The sequence below is a fragment of the Mesitornis unicolor genome, unplaced genomic scaffold, assembly GCF_000695765.1.
Source record: "Mesitornis unicolor isolate BGI_N332 unplaced genomic scaffold, ASM69576v1 scaffold25346, whole genome shotgun sequence".
NCBI classification, from domain to species: Eukaryota; Metazoa; Chordata; class Aves; order Mesitornithiformes; family Mesitornithidae; genus Mesitornis; species Mesitornis unicolor.
The window spans coordinates 1-21729 of NW_010192028.1; the positions used below are offsets into that span (position 1 = coordinate 1).

General features: G+C 45.1%; 1 protein-coding gene across 1 annotated transcript in view; it reads left to right on the forward strand.

Moving 5' to 3' along the window:
• The first annotated feature begins 265 nt into the window (after positions 1-265).
• Positions 266-21729, forward strand: part of MGLL (monoglyceride lipase) — a 51889-nt gene continuing 30425 nt past the window's right edge. Inside the window, 3 exon segments of the mRNA XM_010186945.1 lie at positions 266-359; positions 920-1058; positions 19356-19462. Coding sequence (XP_010185247.1) covers positions 350-359; positions 920-1058; positions 19356-19462 — 256 coding nt within the window. The 5' untranslated portion in view covers positions 266-349.

The window sequence follows — 21729 nt, forward strand, 5'->3', positions numbered from 1 at the left end:
AGCTTTCCCCCTCGTCGGCCCTCCCTCTCCCCCACCCTTCCCAACCTCCCCTCCCACCACCGCCACTTCAGCCCACACGCGCAATTTGTTTGAGGAGGGAGGAAAAAAAAAAAAAAAAAGTGCTGAAATGAGCGAGAAGTGGTGAATTACCCAAGCGACTTTCCTCAAAGAGCCGGGAAGAAGATCCGCGGCGAGCCCGGGCTGCCCGGGAGGGACCCGCCGGGGACCGCGGGGGCTGCGCGCTTGGCGGAGTGCGAATGCGGCTCCGCGGCGATATGCGAAAAGCCTCGCCTGCTTGCGTTTGACTTGTGATGCCGGCTCCTCACTAGAATGCAAACCCTTGCACAGGATGAAAACAGGTTTGTGGCAAATTCTCCTGGAAATGTTTGCATCCCCGCCGCTGCCGCCTTCCTGCTGGGGATGTCAGAGGAGATCTTGATGATGGCACGGTGGCAGATACCTCTGCTGTGCACCCTCCGCTGTTCTTTGGAGATGTTAAGGCAGAAATAAATCTTTTATGCAGCTGTCTTTTCAGATTTGTAGCGGTTGCTGCATAATCTGCACTTGATTGCAGCTAAAATACTCTTTTTAAGATGTGTTTCACAAAACGATGCAAAATAAACACAGATGGGAGAAGTGGGGGAGAGAAAGCTGTAATGAAGTAGTGATGGTGGATTAATTTTACTTCCTTCTCCCCCTCCGATGCCCTCCCCCAAAATGTGAGCATTTTCTGAACACGAAATGCTCCATTTCTGTTTTAAAGAAGTAGAGATTTGGGGGGCTCTTTGGCTGGGGTTTTGGAGGGAGGCTTCCATCAGTGGTGCTTGTCTTACTGACTGACTTTCTTTAATGTCTGTGGCTACCAAGCCTTGCCTGCACCTGTCTTAAAGTCTGTCTCGTTTCTTCCCACACCTCGCAGGTCATTCTTCCAGAATGCCAGAGGAAAGTTCACCAAAGCGGAGTCCTCAGAACATCCCATACAAGGACCTGCCCCACATCGTCAATGCTGATGGGCAGTATCTCTTCTGCAAGTATTGGAAGCCACCAGCAACCCCCAGGTGAGCCCTTTAGAGCAAAATACCATTTTTTACTATCAGTAAATAAGATTCTATTTGTTTAATTATTATTTATAGCTTGACTGGCGTTTCAGGGCTGTGTGCATGGAGCTTTGCAGAGCCCCTAAGAGGTTTGTGTCATTTGAGAGAGCTCCTACTGTGTTCTCCAAACCTTCACTCCCTCAAATTGCCCAGACAGATGCAGACCATGGAGTCGCTGTCGTTTTGGGCACAGCTAGCTTGGTGGCAGTTCAGGGTGCTACCACTGGCATATGCCTTGTGCCTACCAGCAATAAATAACCATCTTCAAATGAATAGCACAGGCTTAATGGCAACAGATTAAATATCAGCATTTGACTTCAGTTTGAACAGGAGTAGCCGAAATAACAGAGCAACAGGAGGAATATGGTTTGACTGCGTTGCTTCTTGTTGTTTGAGTTCTTTTAATTATTTACAGTTAGTAAATTATTAGGGAGCTCTTTCATTGGGATCTGCAGTTTCAAAGCTGAACTTGGTAACAAGCACAGACAAGGAACCAGAGAAATTGAAATAATTATTTGGGTTTTTTCCAAATTTAGATAACCCTTTACTGTAAGAGCTTTCTATGATGATTATGTGCAGATTATGATCCCATAGTTATGGTCTTTCTTCTTCCGCCCAGGATCTGCTGCATTTATGCTGCCACTAGTTACAGAGGTAACTACTTCATAAAAATCTGAGTATTGAGTTATTGTCTTCTTTTTCTGCAAGCCAACAGGAAAAGCTATGTTGATCTTATACAGCTAGAAAACAGTCACAGGAAAAGCTTGTTCAAGCTGGAGTAGGGAGTTAAACCTCAACCACCCAACAGGTGGGACCAGCCCATCGTCCTGTGTCCAAATCAGCTGCGCTGTGAGAAGGATTTGGACTCTGTTTCAATGGCCTTGGGTTTTATACCTGCCCGAGGGCAAATGGGAGTAACAGAGACCTGGCTGGTGGGGGAGCACCCAAGTGCACCCTGTTCCCAGAGAGGGGCACAGTGCAGCCGCCCCACTACAGCTCCCCTGCACCAATTGAGCTGCAGGATTTGGGTCTTGGTTTCAGCTCACCTGGTCCACAGAGCATTCTGTAGTTACTTCTGCTTTCAGAAGCAAAGAGGAAAGTTCTTGGTGCTGATGCTTTACATTACTCTTTGCACCAACCTGAAGTTTTCCTCTGCAGAAAAAAAAAATGCTATCGAAACAAGCTTCTACTGTGAAACCAGGCTGACTTGTATTATAATGCTAATTAATCATTAACTGCCCAAAATGTTCTTCACCCAGTTGAGGAATTGCTTTCTTTTTCCATGTTTAATTTCTGAGCAAATTAGCAGTGAGTGTGGATGCGTCTTTGATCAAAAAATGAAAGGATGATGAAGAACTGAGAGTGAAAACTTGGAGTCTGAGTCCTCTGGGTAGTTAATGGCTTTTTTTTTTTTAGGATTCTGTGCACCAAGCAGTTAATTGAGAGAAAGCTTGCCCTAGTTTTGTGGCAGCAAAAGTGGACAGGATCAGTGTTGTGCATTTATGAGCGGTTCCTAAGTGCATGCGTGCGTGTGTGTGTGTGTTTGTGTGTAAGGAGGGGGCGTACTGTTTATTATTAGCTCTTTTTGCATTGTTATGTATGAGAGATGGTGACTGAATAACAAGTTGGCGCCTGCATCCTACAGTCAAGAATGCTCTTGAAGTGCTTTGATAGGCAACCCTAAAATATATCTTTTTTTCCCCTCACTTTTCATAAGTAGCTCAGCTTTTTCTGCTTCATATGCAGAAGCTCAACAACTTTCATCTAATTTTAAATGTTCAGCAAAAGTGATCTATATTTATATGTATGTATAGGGAGAGAAAGAGGGACACCTCAGGGAACTTTTGCAGGCCTGTTACAATTCATTTCAAATACTGAAGGCGATTCTTTCGGTCTTCTAACTCAATTGTTGATTCAGGTTCAAATCTTAACGCTAACGAATGATGCTGCAGCCATCAAACACTGGGATCCTCCATTGATCCATTGTGTCTAATCCCAGCCAGGGCTATAGAAACACCTCTCCACTGCGGATGCCCGAAGGTTATCGTTGACTTGTCTCCTATTAGAATAGAACTTACCGTCCTTGATCCCCCCCCAGGGAGAGGAAGAAGCGGGGTATCTGCCAAAGGGAAAACTAAAGAGTAGCCCTAGCCTGGAGTTGAGGAGCAAACAATGGCCAGGCAGTCCCTGAAAGCGGGGCTGACCACCAGACATTGCCCCTTGGAGCTGGGGCTTTGCTTTTCTCTTCTCCAACAGACCTGCAAAGGTGGATAAAGGCTGTGGCAGACTGATGTGCTGGAGCACGTTAGCACAGAAAAAATCTTTTTATGTAAAAAAAACCAAACAAACAACGTGTCAGGAAGTTGGGAAATTTTGTAAAGCTCTTCAGCTTGCTTACAAATATCCCGTCTCTGATCCTGTGTGGTGTTGATCAGCCCTTACTGGTGCACATATGGAAGCTTTGTTCCGAGGGCCACCGAGGCCAAGGTTGTCCTGCAGTGAAAGGCACCTATTGTGCGTTCCTCAGCAGGGTCCGCTTTGTTTCCGCGGGGATTTAGGTGATTACTTCGCAGGAAGCTGACACACAAAGGCCCTCAGATGTCACAGTGATTAGATGGGGTAGACAGAGTAGGTAGTACTGGGGCTGAGGAAGGAGGGCGGCTGTGTTTTCCCTCGTTTCGGGTGGGAAGTCACTCCCAAGAGGAGGGCTGGGCCCTGGGTGCCTTCTTCTGTTGCAGACTGCCGGCAGCAATGCCGCTGTGGCTTCCCCGGCCAGCAGCTGCCCAACTTGTTGAGCCAGTTTCATCATAAGATGTCATTAAGTGGTCTGGTTGAATGCAACAGGGAGGTAAAAGCAGTGCGTTCTGGTGTGGTTTTCATGTGCCTTGCCAACAGCAAGGTTTGTGAAGTGGGTACCTCCCCGGCACTGAGTGCTCATCAGTGAGTTCAAAGCTTAAGATCTGGGGAAAGGAAGGCATTTTCAGGACCATGTAACATTGTTTGGAAGAAGTGCCAAACCAGATTGGTCCTGTGCCTATAGCGTGTCCCAGTAGCTGAGGAAATCCTACTTCATGGGAAAGCAGCCTTAGTGTAAACAAAAACAGTGGTTCCATGCAAGGTCAAGACCTCCGCCACCACCCTGAGTGGTCTGAGTCAAAACATGAGGTAATAGGAGGTGAGGAATTAAGAAACCATGCTCTGTTCCCAGCTCTCAGACAAAGCTGCTAAGAATAGAGGTGGGACGAGGAAGGGGAAGGAAAGTTGGGAGGAGAAGTCAAAATATTTCCTTTGAGGCCCCAGGGGCCTGGAGAAGTTGGGAGATTACCTTTTCCTCTCTGTTCTGTATCCCTGTAGCCTTTTCTGGATGCTTCAGCTGTTCCTGACACTGCCTCAATAAGCCATAAACAGTTTGTTCTGGGGCGCTTTCAGCCCTCTGTTGACCTCAAATAAACCCTGTGAGATTCACTGGCCCAGAGTGGTCGTTTCAAAGGTGCTAACGGCCTCCAGCCACCGTTGGCTTCACATAAAGTGATGCTCATCTCTCTCTCCCTGTGAATCAGCCACTCAAAGTTGGACACTTGAAGCTTGGGACACTTGTAGGTAGAGGATGCTTTGGAAATTGTGAGTTTCAGACATCTTTGTCTGTGAGCTTCCTCATCTACCAAACAGAAATCATTATCTGGCTCATTAACGTGATGCTTGTGTGTCCCTCAAGGTGCATTTCAATGATTGCCAGCAACTGAAGTGCTGTGCCTGAATCTGAGACACGTGTGGGTCATGGATATGTCCTGATCCGTTGTTAACGTACCCTAAAACGGGTTGGCTCAGCTCTGGACATCGCGACCATGGTTGAAGTGAAGGGAGTTGTAATTGCCTGAGTAAGCAGTGTCTTTGTAGGAGCCCTTTCAGCGCTACAGCTGACGAGTATGATTAAAAATATGAAATTAAACAAACAGAAAGCACCTGCTTTTCTATTTACTTTTTAAACGTGTATTACTCTTTGAAAAGTGCCTGTCATTCGCTCTGACTTGTTAGCAATGAAAGGCCAGGCCAATAAGGAGAAAATGTATTTCTGTCTTCCCCGAGGACTCTGCAGAGGTGCCTGTAGCACAGAAATACAATCTGCCTTTATATTTGAACTGACCCTTCTATTGTGGATATTGCTTGGTGGTTTTGGCACCTCTTTACCAGCATTTCCATGGCGTTTCCAGAAGAACAGCACAGCTCCCAGCATGAGCAGATGACAAAGTCAAATTTGACTTTCAGACCTTTCCAAAATGCCTAAAAAAATAAATAAACCAAAGTGAAGTCAAAACAAAGGGAATCAAACCACCGATTATAATGTCTTTATTTATACTGTGTGGCGTTAGTCTCTAGAAATACTTAAAGGAGTTTCTAATTCGGGGTCGCTCTGGAAGAACACTTTTGTTTGTACTAATGAGGTCAACTTCAAACTGCCGCAGCAGGGCCACATTGGTGTGCTGCAGAGGGACTTCCTGTCGGCGCCACTTGTTGTCGGATGAATTCGGCTCCCTCTGTGTCCGATCACATCGTGTACAGTGCACAGGGGAAAAAAGAGTTATCCTTGTCGCACTGACGCTCCAGGCTTTGCTGTAGTGCTATTGCCCGAGTTTCTAAAGCCTCCCGTCTGTTCACCTGCCTTTTTGTGTTCATTTAATGCCTGCGCTCCCTTTGCTCCGTGTGACTGTGCTGTATTCACTGCCAATGGGGGCATCCTTTAATGATTTCTTATGCATTTCTAGAGGATGGGCAAATTAGCAAACCAGCTTCCCGTCAGAGGGCCTCTGGCAGACAGGAGAGCAGCTTGGGTTCTTGCTGTAGATGTTTCCAACTGGCTTTTTTAGCAGGAGACATTTTTTCAGTCCCCCCAGGAGTGTTCAGTGGAAGCAAACCTGCCTTTTATTCCACAGAAGCCAAGGAAAAAAGGCAAATAACAAAGGGAATAACGAGTGTAATTAAACTGTCCCTTTTGCTCGTGTCCCTGTTAGGATCGGCTTCTGAGCTCAACTATACAACGCTGTGACATTGTGTGGGAATGGGGTGACTTTAGGAATTCCCTGTTGTGGATCTCAAAGCAGTAAAATTTCATCCTGGTCCTGAGATAGCAGCAAAGGAAGCAAAATCAGTGCTGGTGCCACCTGATGAACTTTTGGAAACAGTGCTGTTCAACATGGTGAGTACCAGAGGTAGAAATAGGAGAAGAGAAGGAAGATGGCCTTGAGATTGTGTTGAAACACTCAGTTTCTGCTCACGATTCTGCCAGAGATCAGATGGTAAGCAAACCTTTCTTCTTCCATGGAAATAGTTAATTTCCTTATTACAATTGTAATGATCAGAACCAGCTTTGTACCATGACCCCGATGGATCCTCTCGCTGGTCACTCATCAGTCAGAGCCCTCTTTACCCTGAGCAGACCCTGCGCTGGCTCTCCTCTTGGACACACGTGAGTTTTCTTCAGCTCATCAAACCGGGAGCGCTCTAAACCAGTTGTTTGTTGTGAGTCATGCGATGGTTGAAGCTGACAAACCCGTCAGCTTTATCAAGGTTCCGGATGCAAGAGCAATTTGCTCCACTAGCACAAGAAATGTGTAGGTTTAATCAAAATGATAAAACCAGCTGCATGGAGTTCCTTGTCTCAGTTTCTTCAGCACTCGTGAACATCCTTTGGGAGCACACGGCAGCTCTTTCAGATCACCTTGAAGACATCTCCAACGGGAGTTGGCTGGTGTGGTTGTACTGGCTGGAAGAGGGTAGTTTTTCTAGATGCCTGTTGCAGTGGAGCTGGCCTGTGTTTCCTCTCAGGTTCCCTTCAGCCTGCTGTGACTTTGTGCTTTGTGGACCCAGGTCAAGCATCTGCTCTCTTTGTTCTTCCAGGGAAATCGCATTGTTCAGGAGCTGTCCCTGCAGGCGCATTTGGCTGAGTGGCCTTCCCCGGGTTCAGACCTGCCCTTGTCCTGATGTGCTCCCGCTTGATGGGAAACCATCAGTGTGCAACAATCTTCTATTGTCCCTGTCCGAGAGATGTGACACGGCCCTGGTAGCAAATGGCTGATCCTCCTAAATTTCCAAGGAAATAGCATCACATCCTGCACATGAGATTCCATAAGATGTGCTTAGGCACTCTTACCTCATCTCACCCCAGTTATATACTTATATATAATGTCAGAGTGAAGTTTTCTGACATCATTAAAACTCTATCTCTCCTTGGGCTTCTTCTTGAGCTTAGGCAGACCTCTTACCTCATCACACCCCAGTTATATACTTTATATATAATGTCAGAGTGAAGTTTTCTGACATCATTAAAACTCTATCTCTCCTTGGGCTTCTTCTTGAAGGCCAGTAAAATTTCACTCATGTTAACTGGCAGAGCAATACCGGTACAACGATCCCAAATACCAACCTTGGGCTGTTTCTGACCACAAACGTCATCTGAGGCAGCCAGACCTGGAGCAGGTACTGGGTGGTGGTGTCAGGAAAGGATCTCAATGTCCTTCTTGTCCTTACTACGTGATGGCAAAGGCGGCTTGCTAGACCTAGAGAAAGTAAGTTATCCCTCCAGGTTTTGGTGGTTGAAGAGTGCTTGATGTTTGGAGAGAGCTTTTAAAAAAAATCTACTGAAAGCGATGCATTAGTTGTGCTCTGTTACAAGTAAATTGTCTCAGCAGCAATCCTTTAGAAAAGAGAGAGAGGAGGAAAAAAAAAGGAAACAAAATATTGACAGCTGAGCTAAAGCCAAACATTCAGCGGTAATAGTGTAGTAATTGTTTGCTCCAGTATTGTGTATAGATGGGTAAGGAGAAAATGTACAAACTACTGTAGATCTGGTAGGTAAGAAAGATTACTGACCTTTTTCAACCATCTGACCTGTGGTAAAAAGGGCTTGCTCTGGATGTTTTCTTTCTTCCTTGATCCAGCTTGAAGCTTGCAGAGTGTGGGAATAAAACTTAGAATTTTGGCCTTTTTTTTCAGATGAGGAAGTTGGTTTAATTTGCTGGAGGTGTCAGCAGGTTAGCTAGCTCACCAGCTGGCAAGATGAGCTCATTTTTATAATTTTTCAACATCTTTTTTTTGCTTTTATTTTTTCAAAACTATCCCAGCAAGGTTTCAAATTCAACTGTCACATTCCAGGAATCTGCAGTGGCCTAATTTGCTGCGCTAAAGGCGTGAGGAGTGATGAGGAAGCAGTAAGTAATTAAATTGCTGTAGAGATAGCATCTCGCTGACTTAACTATTAAGCTTTTTCTTCACTTTTTCAGTTTTGCGTGAGAGCTCGTCTGCAATATCTGGAGTATTAAAACCTGTATTCTGAGCAGCATTCGTAATCTCCTTTTATTAAAAGGATAGTGAAGCAATCAGCATTCAGTCATCCTCTGGCCCTCCGCAAATGGCTTTGGCAAGGAGCACCGAGCATCTCAACCTGGGTTGCCCTGAAACTGCGCAGATCTCTCTGACATTATTAGCTGTTCATTAGGACAGGAAGCTTTTTAAAAATTGACTTTTTCTTTCTCGGTTCAGTGTAGCACAGGGCAGGACCTCAGGGAGCCCGTGGTGATGTTCTGTGACTCTACAACAAGCCCGGGTGCACCCTCAGAGCGTTTTGGGTTCTGTGAATGAGCAGCGTTGTACACAAGCCAGCTGTTGTCATTATTTGTGCTGTTTGTTACTGGTCACATTTCTCAGAGCTGGGGAATGGAAGAAGAAAGAAATCAATGAGCAGATTAATTTTGTTTATAGTTAATTTCGCTGTCAGTGTTTGGGCAATGTTAAGTTGTTGAACTCTACTCCTTCCCCTAAAGCCCCTGTTTTCCATAGTCGGTGGAAGTGTCATGTCATTCATGCATACAGGTCCTTGTTTCTCTTCTCAAGCATCATTTAAGGGCTGGACCAGCAAAGGTTTGCTTCTTGCTGAGCCAGCCTGGCAGTGGCAGTGTTAAAAATTGTGGTATTGGAAGTATTTGCTCTTGTCAGTTACTGAGGCATTTTAAAAATGGTCAGAAATATGTGGTGCGTCTTAGTTTCTGGTGAAGTGCTCCACATAAAACGCGGCGTTCCTGCTGCAGAATAACAGCTTGTGGTTTAAATAAATGTTGTTATTTCTGCTCTGCTGTAGGTGTACATGTATGTTTTGGTTCAGTGACTGCCAGATACTGTAAATGAGTATTGATTTCCTTTTCTATTTTAAGCTTTTCTGCAGAAAAGACATCCCACATGCCTTTAGCTTTCTTTGCCTGTACAAGTGATTGCAGCCAAGGATTTATCTAACTAAATAGTCTTCTATTTTATTGTTACCACTTGTCCTTATTTCAGTAGTTGCACCTCAAGTTGGTCAGGTCCCCATTTTGGAGTGTAAAGCTTTTACACCTAGCCCTTTTCGGGAGCGAATCACAGCAGTGTTTTAACACCTGTGGCAAGTTGTTCCTTATGTGCATCAGCGTGGCAGCCCCCTCTGCCATGAGTGAAGTGCTATAAATGAAGGAGCGTTTTGGGAAACAAGCCTGCTGTAGCTGAAGGCTTTGGAAATCCAGATTAGCTCAGTGCGGCCAAGAAATAACACAGACCTGCGTTTGGCAACCATAGGTAGAAATATCTGTCCATTTGTTAACTATTAAATCATCTGCAGGTGAACCATTGCACCTCATCCGCCGCTCTAATTGACTTTGTTTCTAAACATGAATAAACACATCTGGAATATTGTGTCCAGTTCTGGACCCTCAGTTCAAGAAGGACAGGAACTGCTGGAGAGAGTCCAGCGTAGGGCTACAAAGATGATCGAGGGAGTGGAGCATCTCCCTTCTGAGGAGCGGCTGAGGGAGCTGGGGCTCTTTAGTTTGCAGAAGAGGAGACTGAGGGGAGACCTCATTCATGGTTATAAATATTGAAAGGGTGAGTGTCACGAGGATGGAGCCAGGCTCTTCTCGGTGACAAACAATGATAGGACAAGGGGTAACGGACACAAACTGGAACACAGGAGGTTCCACTTCAATTGGAGAAGAAACTTCTTCTCAGTGAGGGTGACAGAGCCCTGGCCCAGGCTGCCCAGAGAGGTTGTGGAGTCTCCTTCTCTGCAGACATTCAAAACCCGCCTGGACGCCTTCCTGTGTAACCTCATCTGGGTGTTCCTGCTCCGGCAGGGGGATTGGACTGGATGAGCTTTGGAGGTCCCTTCCAATCCCTAACGGTCTGGGATTCTGTGATTTCAACCTTTAAAGCACACGTTGCAGAGATCGCTGTCTTAGCAGGATTCCTGTGTCTCACATTTATCTGCTTACCTTCAACTTTCCTACCCCGGGTCTATGGCAAACGTGGAATATTACATGCATTAGAAGGTGCTCAAAGCCTTGGCAAGTGCTTTGGCTGGGACATTAGGAATTTCCCAGAGGAATTGCTGCTGCTGTTGATGTTGATAGAGCCCACAAAGCTCCATCGCTGCAGAGATCGCTGTCGTAGCTGGGCAGGGCTGAAGTGCAGCTCTGGGATGTGCCCATCTGTTGGAAATTAATGTGCTTCATCTTGATGTTAAAATATACGTAAGTGCTTTATGATTAAGAAATCAATCCTTGAGTTTATGGGGTAATTCCACCCTGGCTTTTGGAAAGCCACACCAAAAAGGATTGGCTGTTTGGAGACTCGTGTTATCTGTGACATCCGAACTACTTATGAGTTCGTCAGTTTGTTAAAGATAACCAGTTAAGATTTCTGCCAACACAGAGGACCACAGACAAAATTGGATCAGAAAGGTAAAAATGAGGACGGGTAATTGACTCTGCAGGAAGTAATCAAGAGTTCCACATTATTGGTGGAATTGCCTGGTTACAACCCATACGATCGGGTCTAAGTATTTCAGGGAATTGAAGTTTTATGATTTGCTTTAACTCGTTGCTGTACAATTGGGAATTGCACAGTTAGTGCTTTATTAAAAAGTAGTAATATCATACTATCTTGAGTTCACAGAACAGGTAAAGTGTCATCCCCTTTCTTGCTCCTTACTTATTCACAGCTCTCTTTAGAGGTAGTGGGGATTTGCCCACATGAGGCCAAAACGCCTGACCCAGGTACCTCAGCTGTGCAGTTTTTATTGCGAGGAATGGTTGGAAATGCTCCGACTCCCTTGTGCCAGGTGTGAGCTTTTCAGTTCCTTCCCTACGCGTGTGCTGGGGTGATGAGCTGAATTCTTCCTTTACTGCCATTTTCAATATTGCTTCCCATGAGTTGTCTGTACCATCCAGTCCCTGAAATTACAGCTTGAGACTGGAGGTGGTTAGAGCCATGGCTAGGTTCTAAAACACGGACAGTCCCATTTTAAAGCAGCATTGATTTTCTGGGGGGAGACTGACCGTGAAGAACCCCTGGTGAGCCCAAGTTCAGACCACTGCTGATGTCCTGCTCCTGTGTGAAAAATACCTTGTGAAAAAAGTGAAGTCGGAGAGAGTTTGCAGACGTCTCTTAGAGGACTTCAGGAAGCACTTCACATTGAGATGTAGCATCCTCTGTATCACTTGATGATTTATCTCAAACTACAATTGCTTCTTAGCAAATATTTGAAAATAACCAAGCAAGCAGGCCTGTTACTAAGGACTTAAAAGTCACCAAGTGTGGACCTAACCAGAGGGATGGCTTTACTTTTAAAGTAATTTTCATCACTAGAAACCTACAGAGGCTCAACTGAATCTCCTCACCTCCACACAGGAGTACTGCTGTCTACTTCCATCTTCTGGTCTGTGCAGAGAAGGGAAATTAAATGGTCAAAATGGGGTTAGGGTGTCATGTAGGGAGAGTTCTTGCATGGCTTGAGCTGATCCCTTCATCAAGGATACTTCGTTCCTTCCTAGGAAGCCTGCTTGGCCTTTTAGGGTTTCATTGGATTTGTCAAGCTATGAGCTTATAGCAGACTGAGACTGCAAGTGAACTCAGTGAGAATGAACGATTTTTGCACAGCTATTTTGAAACAGAGACACACTTTTATATAAAAAACCCCCTTCTGTGTTCAGTGAGCAGGTTTAGTCCTGAACTAGTGAGTAATGCTGAGCTAAAGCAGTAGTGACCGTGCAGAAGAAAACTTCTGGCCCTTTAATTGCAGCTTTCCATGCTTTGAAAGCACAGTCGCTCTCATTACTCGAGCCTTTCTTTTTTCAAGGCTTTGGCTCACCAGGCAGTGCCTGTATTTTGATTTCAGGAAGAAACTGCTACACAGCTGGCTGGACGGTCCTTTTTGTCCCTTTGGAAACCACTGGAGCTTCAGTGCCAGTCTGTGAAAGTGGAAGAGCTCTGCAAAAACTCTTCCTTGCTTTTACTCCCCATTTGTTTGTCCTCCATTGAGAGTTGTGGTCCTGGAGCCACCTTCCATCTGCAGTATGAAAAGTATTTTTTAATAAAATTAACAACAAGTATCTGGGTTTTCCTGATTTCCAAAGGGATCTATGCCAGCAACTCTTTTCTTTGAGTATTCTTCCTCCACACCTCAAATCTAATCTAAAAATTTTGGGTGTGATTTCAGATCGACTTGAATTTTGCAGCTGATCTCTCCTATTTAAATAACACTTTGCATGGTTTTCTCAGAAGGACGCTGCTTCGTGCATTCATCCTTGTAGCTCCCCTTGGGATATGTGACCTCCGTTTTATCTCTCTCGATGCCCTTGTACCAAGGAAGGGCTGCATCGGAGCAAAGCACGGAGCTGGGATGTCTGAGTACAGCCCAATTCAAGCTGTGTGTGAACACTTTGGGAAAACAGCCGTCATAACTCTCCTTTCAGGGATTTCTGTCCTCTGTAGTGGGGCAGCAGCAGGAGGAGAGTGCAGCTCCAATACCAGAGCTTTCCACATCTCCGGAGTGCACGTCTGCCTTGCCGATTCAGAAAATCCCATCTCTGGTATCAAAGTGTCTCCCCGAGGCGGTCTGTGTAACCCTAGAATCCCTTCTCTTCACTTCCAGCCAAGAAAGGGGTGGGAAGATCCAGCCTATGAATTTTAAGCTACACACTTAAGCATTTCACCTCTGATCTCAGCCTCGTGTCCCCTAAACCACTGCTTCAAAGCTTCCTTGAAACAAAAGGCAGCTGGTCTCCAACGTTAACTTTGCAGAGGTTTCTCTGGAGCTGTGCTGTTACCAGGCCTCAATAATTCCTTCCCTCCACCCCCACCTGAAGTTTCCGTCCTCTCTTTTTCCCTGTGCTAGACCACGCATGAGTTATCCTCAGCAAGGGCTTGCTTTTCAGAGAGCCATAATAAATCAGCATAAGCTGTTTCTCCACATTGTTTTGTGCTGGCTCGAGCTGGATCCTGTCGAACCTTTTGTTTTGAAATACGTCTGTGCTACCCAGCGCTGTCTCTGCCCCACTGATTGATGGTGCCTACACTTCCTCATGTTGTTGAGTAACCTCCTTAAGTTACTCCTCCCTTAGGTCACGACAGCTCCCAAATGATCTCCTAACTCCATGCCGCTGAGGGATTGTTGTGATTTTTGGGATGTGTGGTGAGACCAGGCTTGCAGACAGTTGCAAGGGAGTTGCTCACAGAAGCAAGTGCAGATTTTAAGACCCTAAGTCTATTGGGTGGGACAGGAGGATGCTGTCCAAACCAAGAGCAGCCCCTTTGGGCAGACTTGAATGGAAAGGTCCAAACCTATGTAAATGGGAAAAGAAAGGAGGAAGAGGAGTTTGCTGGAGGGGTTTATTTTTTAATTGCCAGTTTAGGATCTGGACAGGAATGAAGCCACTGATGCTGCTAGACTAGTCCAACCCGCATCAAAAACCAATGTGCAGAATCTGAAATCCCCACAAGCCCTATAAAATCAAGCAGAAATTGTGTCGTGTGAGCACAGTGCACAAGCCTTTGACGTATTCTGTGTTGCTCAGAGGTTTTCACAGGTTGCTTGAGCCAGCAGAGCAGAGGCTAAGAATGCATTTCTCAAAAAACCTGAGGAAGAGAGCAAGCAAACCTCTTGTGCGTGATGCCTCCCTGAAATTTGGCTTGGAACTGGGAGCAAAGCCACTGCCTTTCGTGTCCTCAGAGGGACATAACTCTGCCTGTTTGCTAGAGACAGAAATACAGCACCAAGAGACACACCTGGCTCCACCATCAATTTTCCTGTCTCACCGGAGTCACCAGGCTGAACTGCGTAGGTCACGAATAAGCACAACGTGAGAGAAGTTGCCGCAACTATTCGTAATCCTTGCCTGCGGCCCAAGTGCTGTCAGTGGAGCTTTGGGACACAAATCACCTCGGGAAAACAAACAAACAAACAAAAGAAATGCAAAAGCTGACTCAGAAAGCAGATACAGGGACATCCCTCATCCAGATTTCTGGTTGTACATCCAAATCAAGAGGCTTGAGAGGCCCCAGAGAAACGGTCACCCGTTTCTGTTACCGTGAAGAAAACAATTTGTTCTTCATGATATGTTGTTGGAAATCATTAGCTGGAAATTAAAAAAAACAAACAGTAATCTTTAACCAAATACCAAGGGTAGAAAATCGGAACAACAGTTAAACCTTGACAGAGTTACAAGCTGCTTAATGCATAATCTTACTGTGTGAAAGACAACCAAGCTGCATAATCAGTGAGGACCACTAACCCAGCTAACCCAAGAATTGGGTTGATTTTCCGTTATTATATACTCTATCACAGAATCACACAGAATCCCAGAACGTTAGGGATTGGAAGGGACCTCCAAAGCTCATCCAGTCCAATCCCCCTGCCGGAGCAGGAACACCCAGATGAGGTTACACAGGAAGGCGTCCAGGCGGGTTTTGAATGTCTGCAGAGAAGGAGACGATAAGAAGATACTTAGAAGATTACTTAAGAAGATACTCTAGAAGCAAAATCCATATACATGATGTTACATTTTTAACAAGTCAAAAAGGTCTGTGAACAACAATCCAGTTGTTTGTCCAAAAATATCGCCAGTGAAATGTTTTTGGTAAACAGAGGTTAATTGTTCACTGTGGTTCTAGGACGCAGGCGGATGCAGCTACAAAGGAACTGATAAATCAACTAAAACAACACAACAAAATGTAATAATTTCAGTAAGCCAGTCACTTTGCTGGCAGCCTCGCTAACTCGGAGCGTTCCTGTCAGTTAGTTTTTAAAAATTACTTCAGGAATTTAGTGTCAAGGATTCAAAACTGCTCGAGTCAGATGTTCTTTGTTAGAGCTGATCTGGTTCTGGTAACAACATACATTACACCAAATGAAAAGTGTAGTTTCCTTACGTAGAATAACATGGTATTGGCTTAAGTTGCAAGGACCTAATTCAGGAAATCATGTCCACATGTGATTAAATCAGCCCTTATTCAGGACAGCATTTATAAATCCTTTTTTAACTTTTATCTTGTACTTCGTAAGTCCTGTTGACTTTCCTGACTTGAAGAAAGTTTCCTGAGGTTAAGCAAGTACTGAAATATTGTTCTGGAGAAGGGATGCTTTTGAATGGGGTGGGAAAGATTGCATTTTTACTACATGCAGTCATAGGAAGCTTGTCTTCAGTCCTTTGGTCTAGTTTCAGCATTTTGGGTTCATCTCTGGCAATAGAAGAGCATGCGTGGGTTCCCACAGAAGTGCCTCTGTCCTCAGAGGGCGCAGGATGTTAAAATCACACCATCCTGCTCATGGCTTTCCTCATCTGGTTCAGTTTCAACCTTATTTTTGTTGAAAATAAAGCAAGAACATGGGTCTTATGCTCAGCAGGACCCAAGTTGTGTTTCTGCCCTGCTATATTCACAGTGCAGCAGCTTTCTGGGTGCTGTTTCAAGGTGCGTGTCTTCTAATGACAGAGCCCTGGGTTAAGAGGGCTCTCACTCATTTGGCTAAGCCCAACACTGCAGTTTATTTTCCCTGCAATACTTCTCCTGTACTTGATTGTGAAATTGCATCCCTACACAATTGTACTGGCACGGCCAGGTGGCAACATAAAGTGGTGAAGAAGGTGGGAGCCTCTCAAACTGGTTCTGCTCCTGCAACTAAAGCTGAATTGCTGCCCTGCAAAGCTGCTCCCCATGCAAGAAGTGAGTTATTGGAGGGTGGGAAGTTATGGTGAGAAACGTGAAGGGTTGCAAACAGCTTGACCTCTCCAAAGGGCAGGGTAGAAGGACAACGGGGCTCTGAGCTGCCCGGTCTGGTTGAAGATGACCCTGCTCGTGGCAGGGGGTTAGACTGGATGGCCTTTAAAGGCCCCTTCCAACCCAAACCATTCTGTGGTACCATTCCCTCCCAACGGGGGATAATTAAACACAGGCAGCAGTTGGTTTGAACGATGAAAAACAAATATTGTCCTGTCCTGGTGTTGTAACAGGTAACTGCGTCTGTTTGCCCAGCTGGGCAGTGCCAGGAGGCAGAAACCTGCAGCAGGGTGGGAGGAGGAGGTGAAGGCTATGGGGAGGGCAGGAGTCTGTGAGCACCGGCTGTTGCTTGGCAAAGAGCAGCCAGTAAACTGGTTTCCTGTAACAGCCATAATTGTCGCACTGGTTAGGCGAGAGCAAGCACGGAGACACACCTGCTGAGAGCGGGGAAATGGTGCTGGTGTGGGATTAGGCGCTTTCTGGAGCAGATGTCAAAGCGATGCCGTGTTGAGATGTTCAGCAGTTGCACGTGCGTGCTTCCAAGGATTTCACCACTGCAGTTGCAAGAGCTGGAGGTGAAGAAATTCCTCGCCGGGTTCAATTTGATACACGGCCAATACACCAAATTGTTTGAACAGAACTTCCATGGAGGTCACACGCAGAGGCACTGCAGTCCTGCAAAATCTTAGAGCCTGCAGGGTTTCAGTATTAATTTTAAATGGCTCTGTTGAAAGCAGTCTCTGATATTCTCCTATTCCAGCCATTGTGGTAGGAAGGAGCAGGCTGCAATTCGAGAGCAGGGCTGTCTGCAGAAATGTTTGCATAGAGCAAAGAACTGCTGTCAGTCAACCTAATCATTCAGGTTTTCGTGCCAGCTTGCTAGGGAAAATATGTTGAATATTTGTTATACTGCCTTCAGGTGTTATTTGCCAAACCTAAACTTGTTTTGTAATGGGAAATGGGAGATGAGGTGGAAGAGCCAAATCCTCCTGTCCTTGACCAGGTGATGCTCATACTAATTTCATTTTTCAAGCTCTTGTGTTTAATGTATGGCCCCTGGGCTCAGACCTGAGAGCTGGAGCTAAAGACCTGTGTAGAAGTGACCTGGGTTTGGGTCAGGAAAACCACTCTCTCTTTTTATTGAACAACCAAACGAGCTACTTCTGTTTGGACATAACGATTTGGAAATATTTCTCCTCGTTTATGACTGTTGATAGCACAAAACTTTCAAAAGTATCCAAGTCTTCCTGACAGCTGCTGCCATTGGGGCTCTCACGGCACCATCAGTCTCAGTACTTTGCAGACAAACAATAACTCAGGTCTCCTCCCCATGGTGTCCGGAGGCTCAGTTCTGCAATGCCTGGCAGTTGTTGCGTGAGGTGAGAGGAGAGGTTGCAGGAACACCTTGCCTCTCTGAAACATTGCATTTTTTCCTTTTCTCACTGGTTTCACAGAGGATGAGGGGGCTGAGCATCTGGCAGGATGCTGTCAGGCAAAGCCGTGGTGCTGCATCAGTGTGAATGAAAGCAAAATTAGGGCTTTGCTGTCGGGGGGATGAAAGAACAGCATGACAGAGCTCTCTTTGCCTGCTTCCCATTAGGTGTCATTCACTTGGTGCGTTTCAGCACATACATTGAAATTATATTTCTCTGAGAAATAAGGGCTGTATTCAGTCAGCCAAGGGGCACCTTAATCTCTGTGCCTAGTCAGCACTGAAAAATATAGGTGCTCTAAAGAGTAACCAAGGGCTTAAGTAAGCGCCTGAGCAGGGAATCTGAATGGTGCCTCCAATTTTAGTATCCCCTTCAGTGATACTAAAGGGCATTTATAAAGCAGAGCAAGTTAAATATGCAGCACAACCTACCCTCACCCTTTACTAATTAGATACCAGAGCTGTTGTGCTTGCCGTGTGCTTTGTAAAATCCCTCTGGTTTCGAGGGATGTTCTTTCAAGTTGTCTAGCTTGAGCCAATACTTTGAAGCAGGTGTTAATCAAAGAGGTAGAGGAGGGGTTTCTGCATCACCCAGCGTCTTTTTAAAGTTGAAATATATCAAGATCAAAGCCATTTATTGTAGTGAATACACTGTCTAAAAATGTATTCAAAGCCTCAATCAAAAAAAAAGGTGAGAAATTCACTGGTTGTAAACTGCTGTCATTATTTTATGTTGCCAGTTCGTCTAATATTTCACTGTTACTGTACTGAAAATCTCTAACTTGCAGCCTTCAGGCTGTTTCGTGGTTGCTGATGTTGCAATGACAAATGGTACTTTTAAACAAACAGGTTATGTTTATGTTGCTAAAGCTGGAATTTAAATAGTCACCTGTCAAATTTGGCAAAAGTTCTGTGGTTTTGTTGCTACTTCTGCTATAGTTCCAGACTGGTTCTGTACCAGCTTTTCTCGGTAAAAACACTGTGAAGGTTCATTCAGCTTCAGCCCCTCTCACTTGATGCCATTCCAGTAAAGAAGTAAAGCATCACTGTTAGAACTGGCGTCTTTGAAGATAAGTGCTTGTATGGCTTTCAAAAAGAAGTACCTGTTAGACTGATTTTTTATGATCCCTACCTGTAGCTGCACACGGCTATGTCAGAGTCACCTTAATCACCAATGTGAAGCAACTATTTTGGGACAGAATGGTAAAATTATCAGAACTGGGGCCAAAAGAGAAAATCCCAAACTCCAACCAAAGTTCTGGACTCTGCTCGAGGCCCATCCTTTAGCTGAAATTTCACCTCCAGGAGCACTCTCTAGCATCAGACGGTGCTGTAAGGTATAAAAGACAATATTTATATTTGAAATCGTGGAGAAATACCAAGCCTAAATGAACTCAGTGATAACACTTCCAGTGTAGGAGCAGTGTAGATGCCTCAAGCCCAAGGTGGAGTTACCCACCTCGAGGATGGATGCTGATGCCCATCTGCATCTTCGATTTGTGGCAGACCAACGGGAAGGAGCAGTGTCTGTCCCCTGAGCAGGTGGCTCCCATGTCCTACCAACGCCTGGTGAAGACCAGGTCGAGGGATTTTCTCCTCTGTTAAAACCCACCTCAGCCGTTATGTGCTTGCCTTGTTTTTGCTGGTGTCTGAAATGCTGTGGCAGAATTGCATGTGTTGTTTTTCCTTGCAGCTCTGAAACCTTTGCGGATTGATTGCCGAGTTAATGATTTATACCTTAATGCTCCATTTAGGGCCCTCGTGTTTATCGCTCATGGCGCTGGGGAACACTGCGGCCGCTATGATGACTTGGCCCAGAGGCTGACAGAACTTAACTTGTTTGTTTTTGCCCATGACCATGGTGAGTAGCCTAAACCAAGTACTTGATTTACAGCAGCTCAGGACTTTACTGAAGCAAATGCAATTAAAGCTACTCAGCAGTGAGAGAAGAGTTGATAAAATATTTACACCTTGGCATAAATGAGAAAGGGATCGTCTGTTGCTTTGTAAAGGTCTGCATATTGAATCTGTGAAAAAGGCTGTCCTTGAGATTTCCTCAGCCTTGTCGTTGATATGGGATGGATCTCAGTATAAACCTGATCTCCCTCTGGCAGATCCTCCACTGACACTGGAAAATATGATATGATTTACTTGGGTGAAGCTGAGGCTCAGTCATGCCCCTAGATCTCCTGCTTAATTTGAGCTTGAGGATCCCGAATTAGGTAGAAGTTAGAGCATGTGAGACATTGCAGCATTTAGTCTGCAGGAGGAAAGGTAAAACCTTACTGAACCCAGGTAACCAAGGCTTCCCCTCGCACTTGCTGTCATGACCCCCTTTCAATCACTGCACTTACACAGTGCAGAAGTTAAACCCTGTATTTTCCCTGAGAAAGAGAATACCCAGTCATCAGGAGAGCTTGCAAGGAAAGTAAATAAAAAATGTGATTTTTCTGGACAGTCAATAACAGGCCATATTCGGGGGTGGCTTTACAAAGGCAGTTGACCCATGCAGAAATATCACTGCTGACCACATGAGTCTCCTTCTCCCTGTATAGGCACAACATTTCCAAGTGCCGATTCATTCATTTCTCCATACTTCCTTCCAAGTTAGACGTAGGCCAGCAGGAGCGTGCAGCAATCCCATTCCTCTTTGTTTATCTGCACAGCATTAAAGGTCATGAGAAAGACGATAGCACGGGCCACATGCTGTCCCCTCTGCAGCTGTTGTTAGTAGAGCGCAGGCAGTATATACAAAAAGTTACTGAGCTCTGAGACACACAGGCGATCTGTTCAGAGCCGCTGTGGGCCTACGAGAGGCTGCGGTTGCTCGCTGTGAACACTTAATGTCATGCCTTAGTTCCTCATTCCCTTAGAACCTGATAAAGGTTTGAAGAAGTAGAGTTAAAATAACAGTATTTGAAGCAACAAACCTAGAAGAAACTATAAAACATTGTATTTATCACATGGATTTGATGTAGTGAATGCCTCTTCTGTTGATGTTCAAAGTCTTTGAGGTGAAGATTCCTATCAGGCATTTTTTGTGCTGTGTGAAGAGACAATTATCTGCTTGCTTTTTCCTTGGCTATCTTGTTGACTAGAGAAGCATAAATATTTCATGGTTTTTTTCTGTGGACTGATGTTGCTGGATTAATTAGTTCAGCTCAATTAATACAAATCTGGTTGCTCAGGCCAGTTAACAACTTCATTCTCCCTGTCAAATACAGTTTTCTTTGTAAAGTCAGTTTGGTTTTTCTTCATCAGCAATGGGGAGAGGGTGAAGAGGAACCTGAAAGCAGAATGAGGGAAACACATATGTGTTACACAAAGAGCTGATTTAACTGAGCCAAGATTCACTGTAAGTTAGAAAAACAATTAACATGTCTTGGGGTCTGTGAAATAATCATTGCAGCTGAAGAGGTAAGTGGTGAGGATGAGCTTTGTCTGGTGGAATCCAGGTTACAGCTCAGGCTGGGTGGCAGTGAGAGCTGAAGGACATAACCACTTCCATGGCCAAATTTCCTCAGATCAGACTAGGAAGTTTAAAGCTTTCCTTCACCATTTTATCTGCCCAAATCACTTCACCAGCGAGTTCCCTTTTGCATCCCGTCCGTTGCATATCATGGATATTATTAATTACTCAATTGTGTTAGCAAAATAATTGCTTTCTGTTCCCCATCACTTACAGTGGCTCTAAGGAGCTTGATGTAGATTTCCTGACCGGGACATTTGTTCTGGTATTCCCACAGATAAAATTCCCAATATAGGCACATTATCTGTGAGATTATTAATGCAGTTCCACAGCGTGGCCAGCGTGATTTCCCAAATGAGTTGGGAAGTTACTCGGGCTGTAGTATGCGTGACTTGACTGATTTATGTTGCGTCTATCCTTCAGTCAAAAGAAGGAAAATTAATTTCCATTTATATTGCCGAGTCTGTAGGAGCTTACCCACTGGCTCTGCATCTCGCTGAAGGTTGCTCTGCACCACCTTTCCCTGCTATGCAAATTTGTTCACCCAAATTTGGGTCTGAGTATTACCCCGTATAAGGTGCCACATGCTCGGTTCTCATAGTATGTCAGGATTGGTACATTTACTCTTTGGGGTGTTTCATAGCAATCCCAAGACTGCT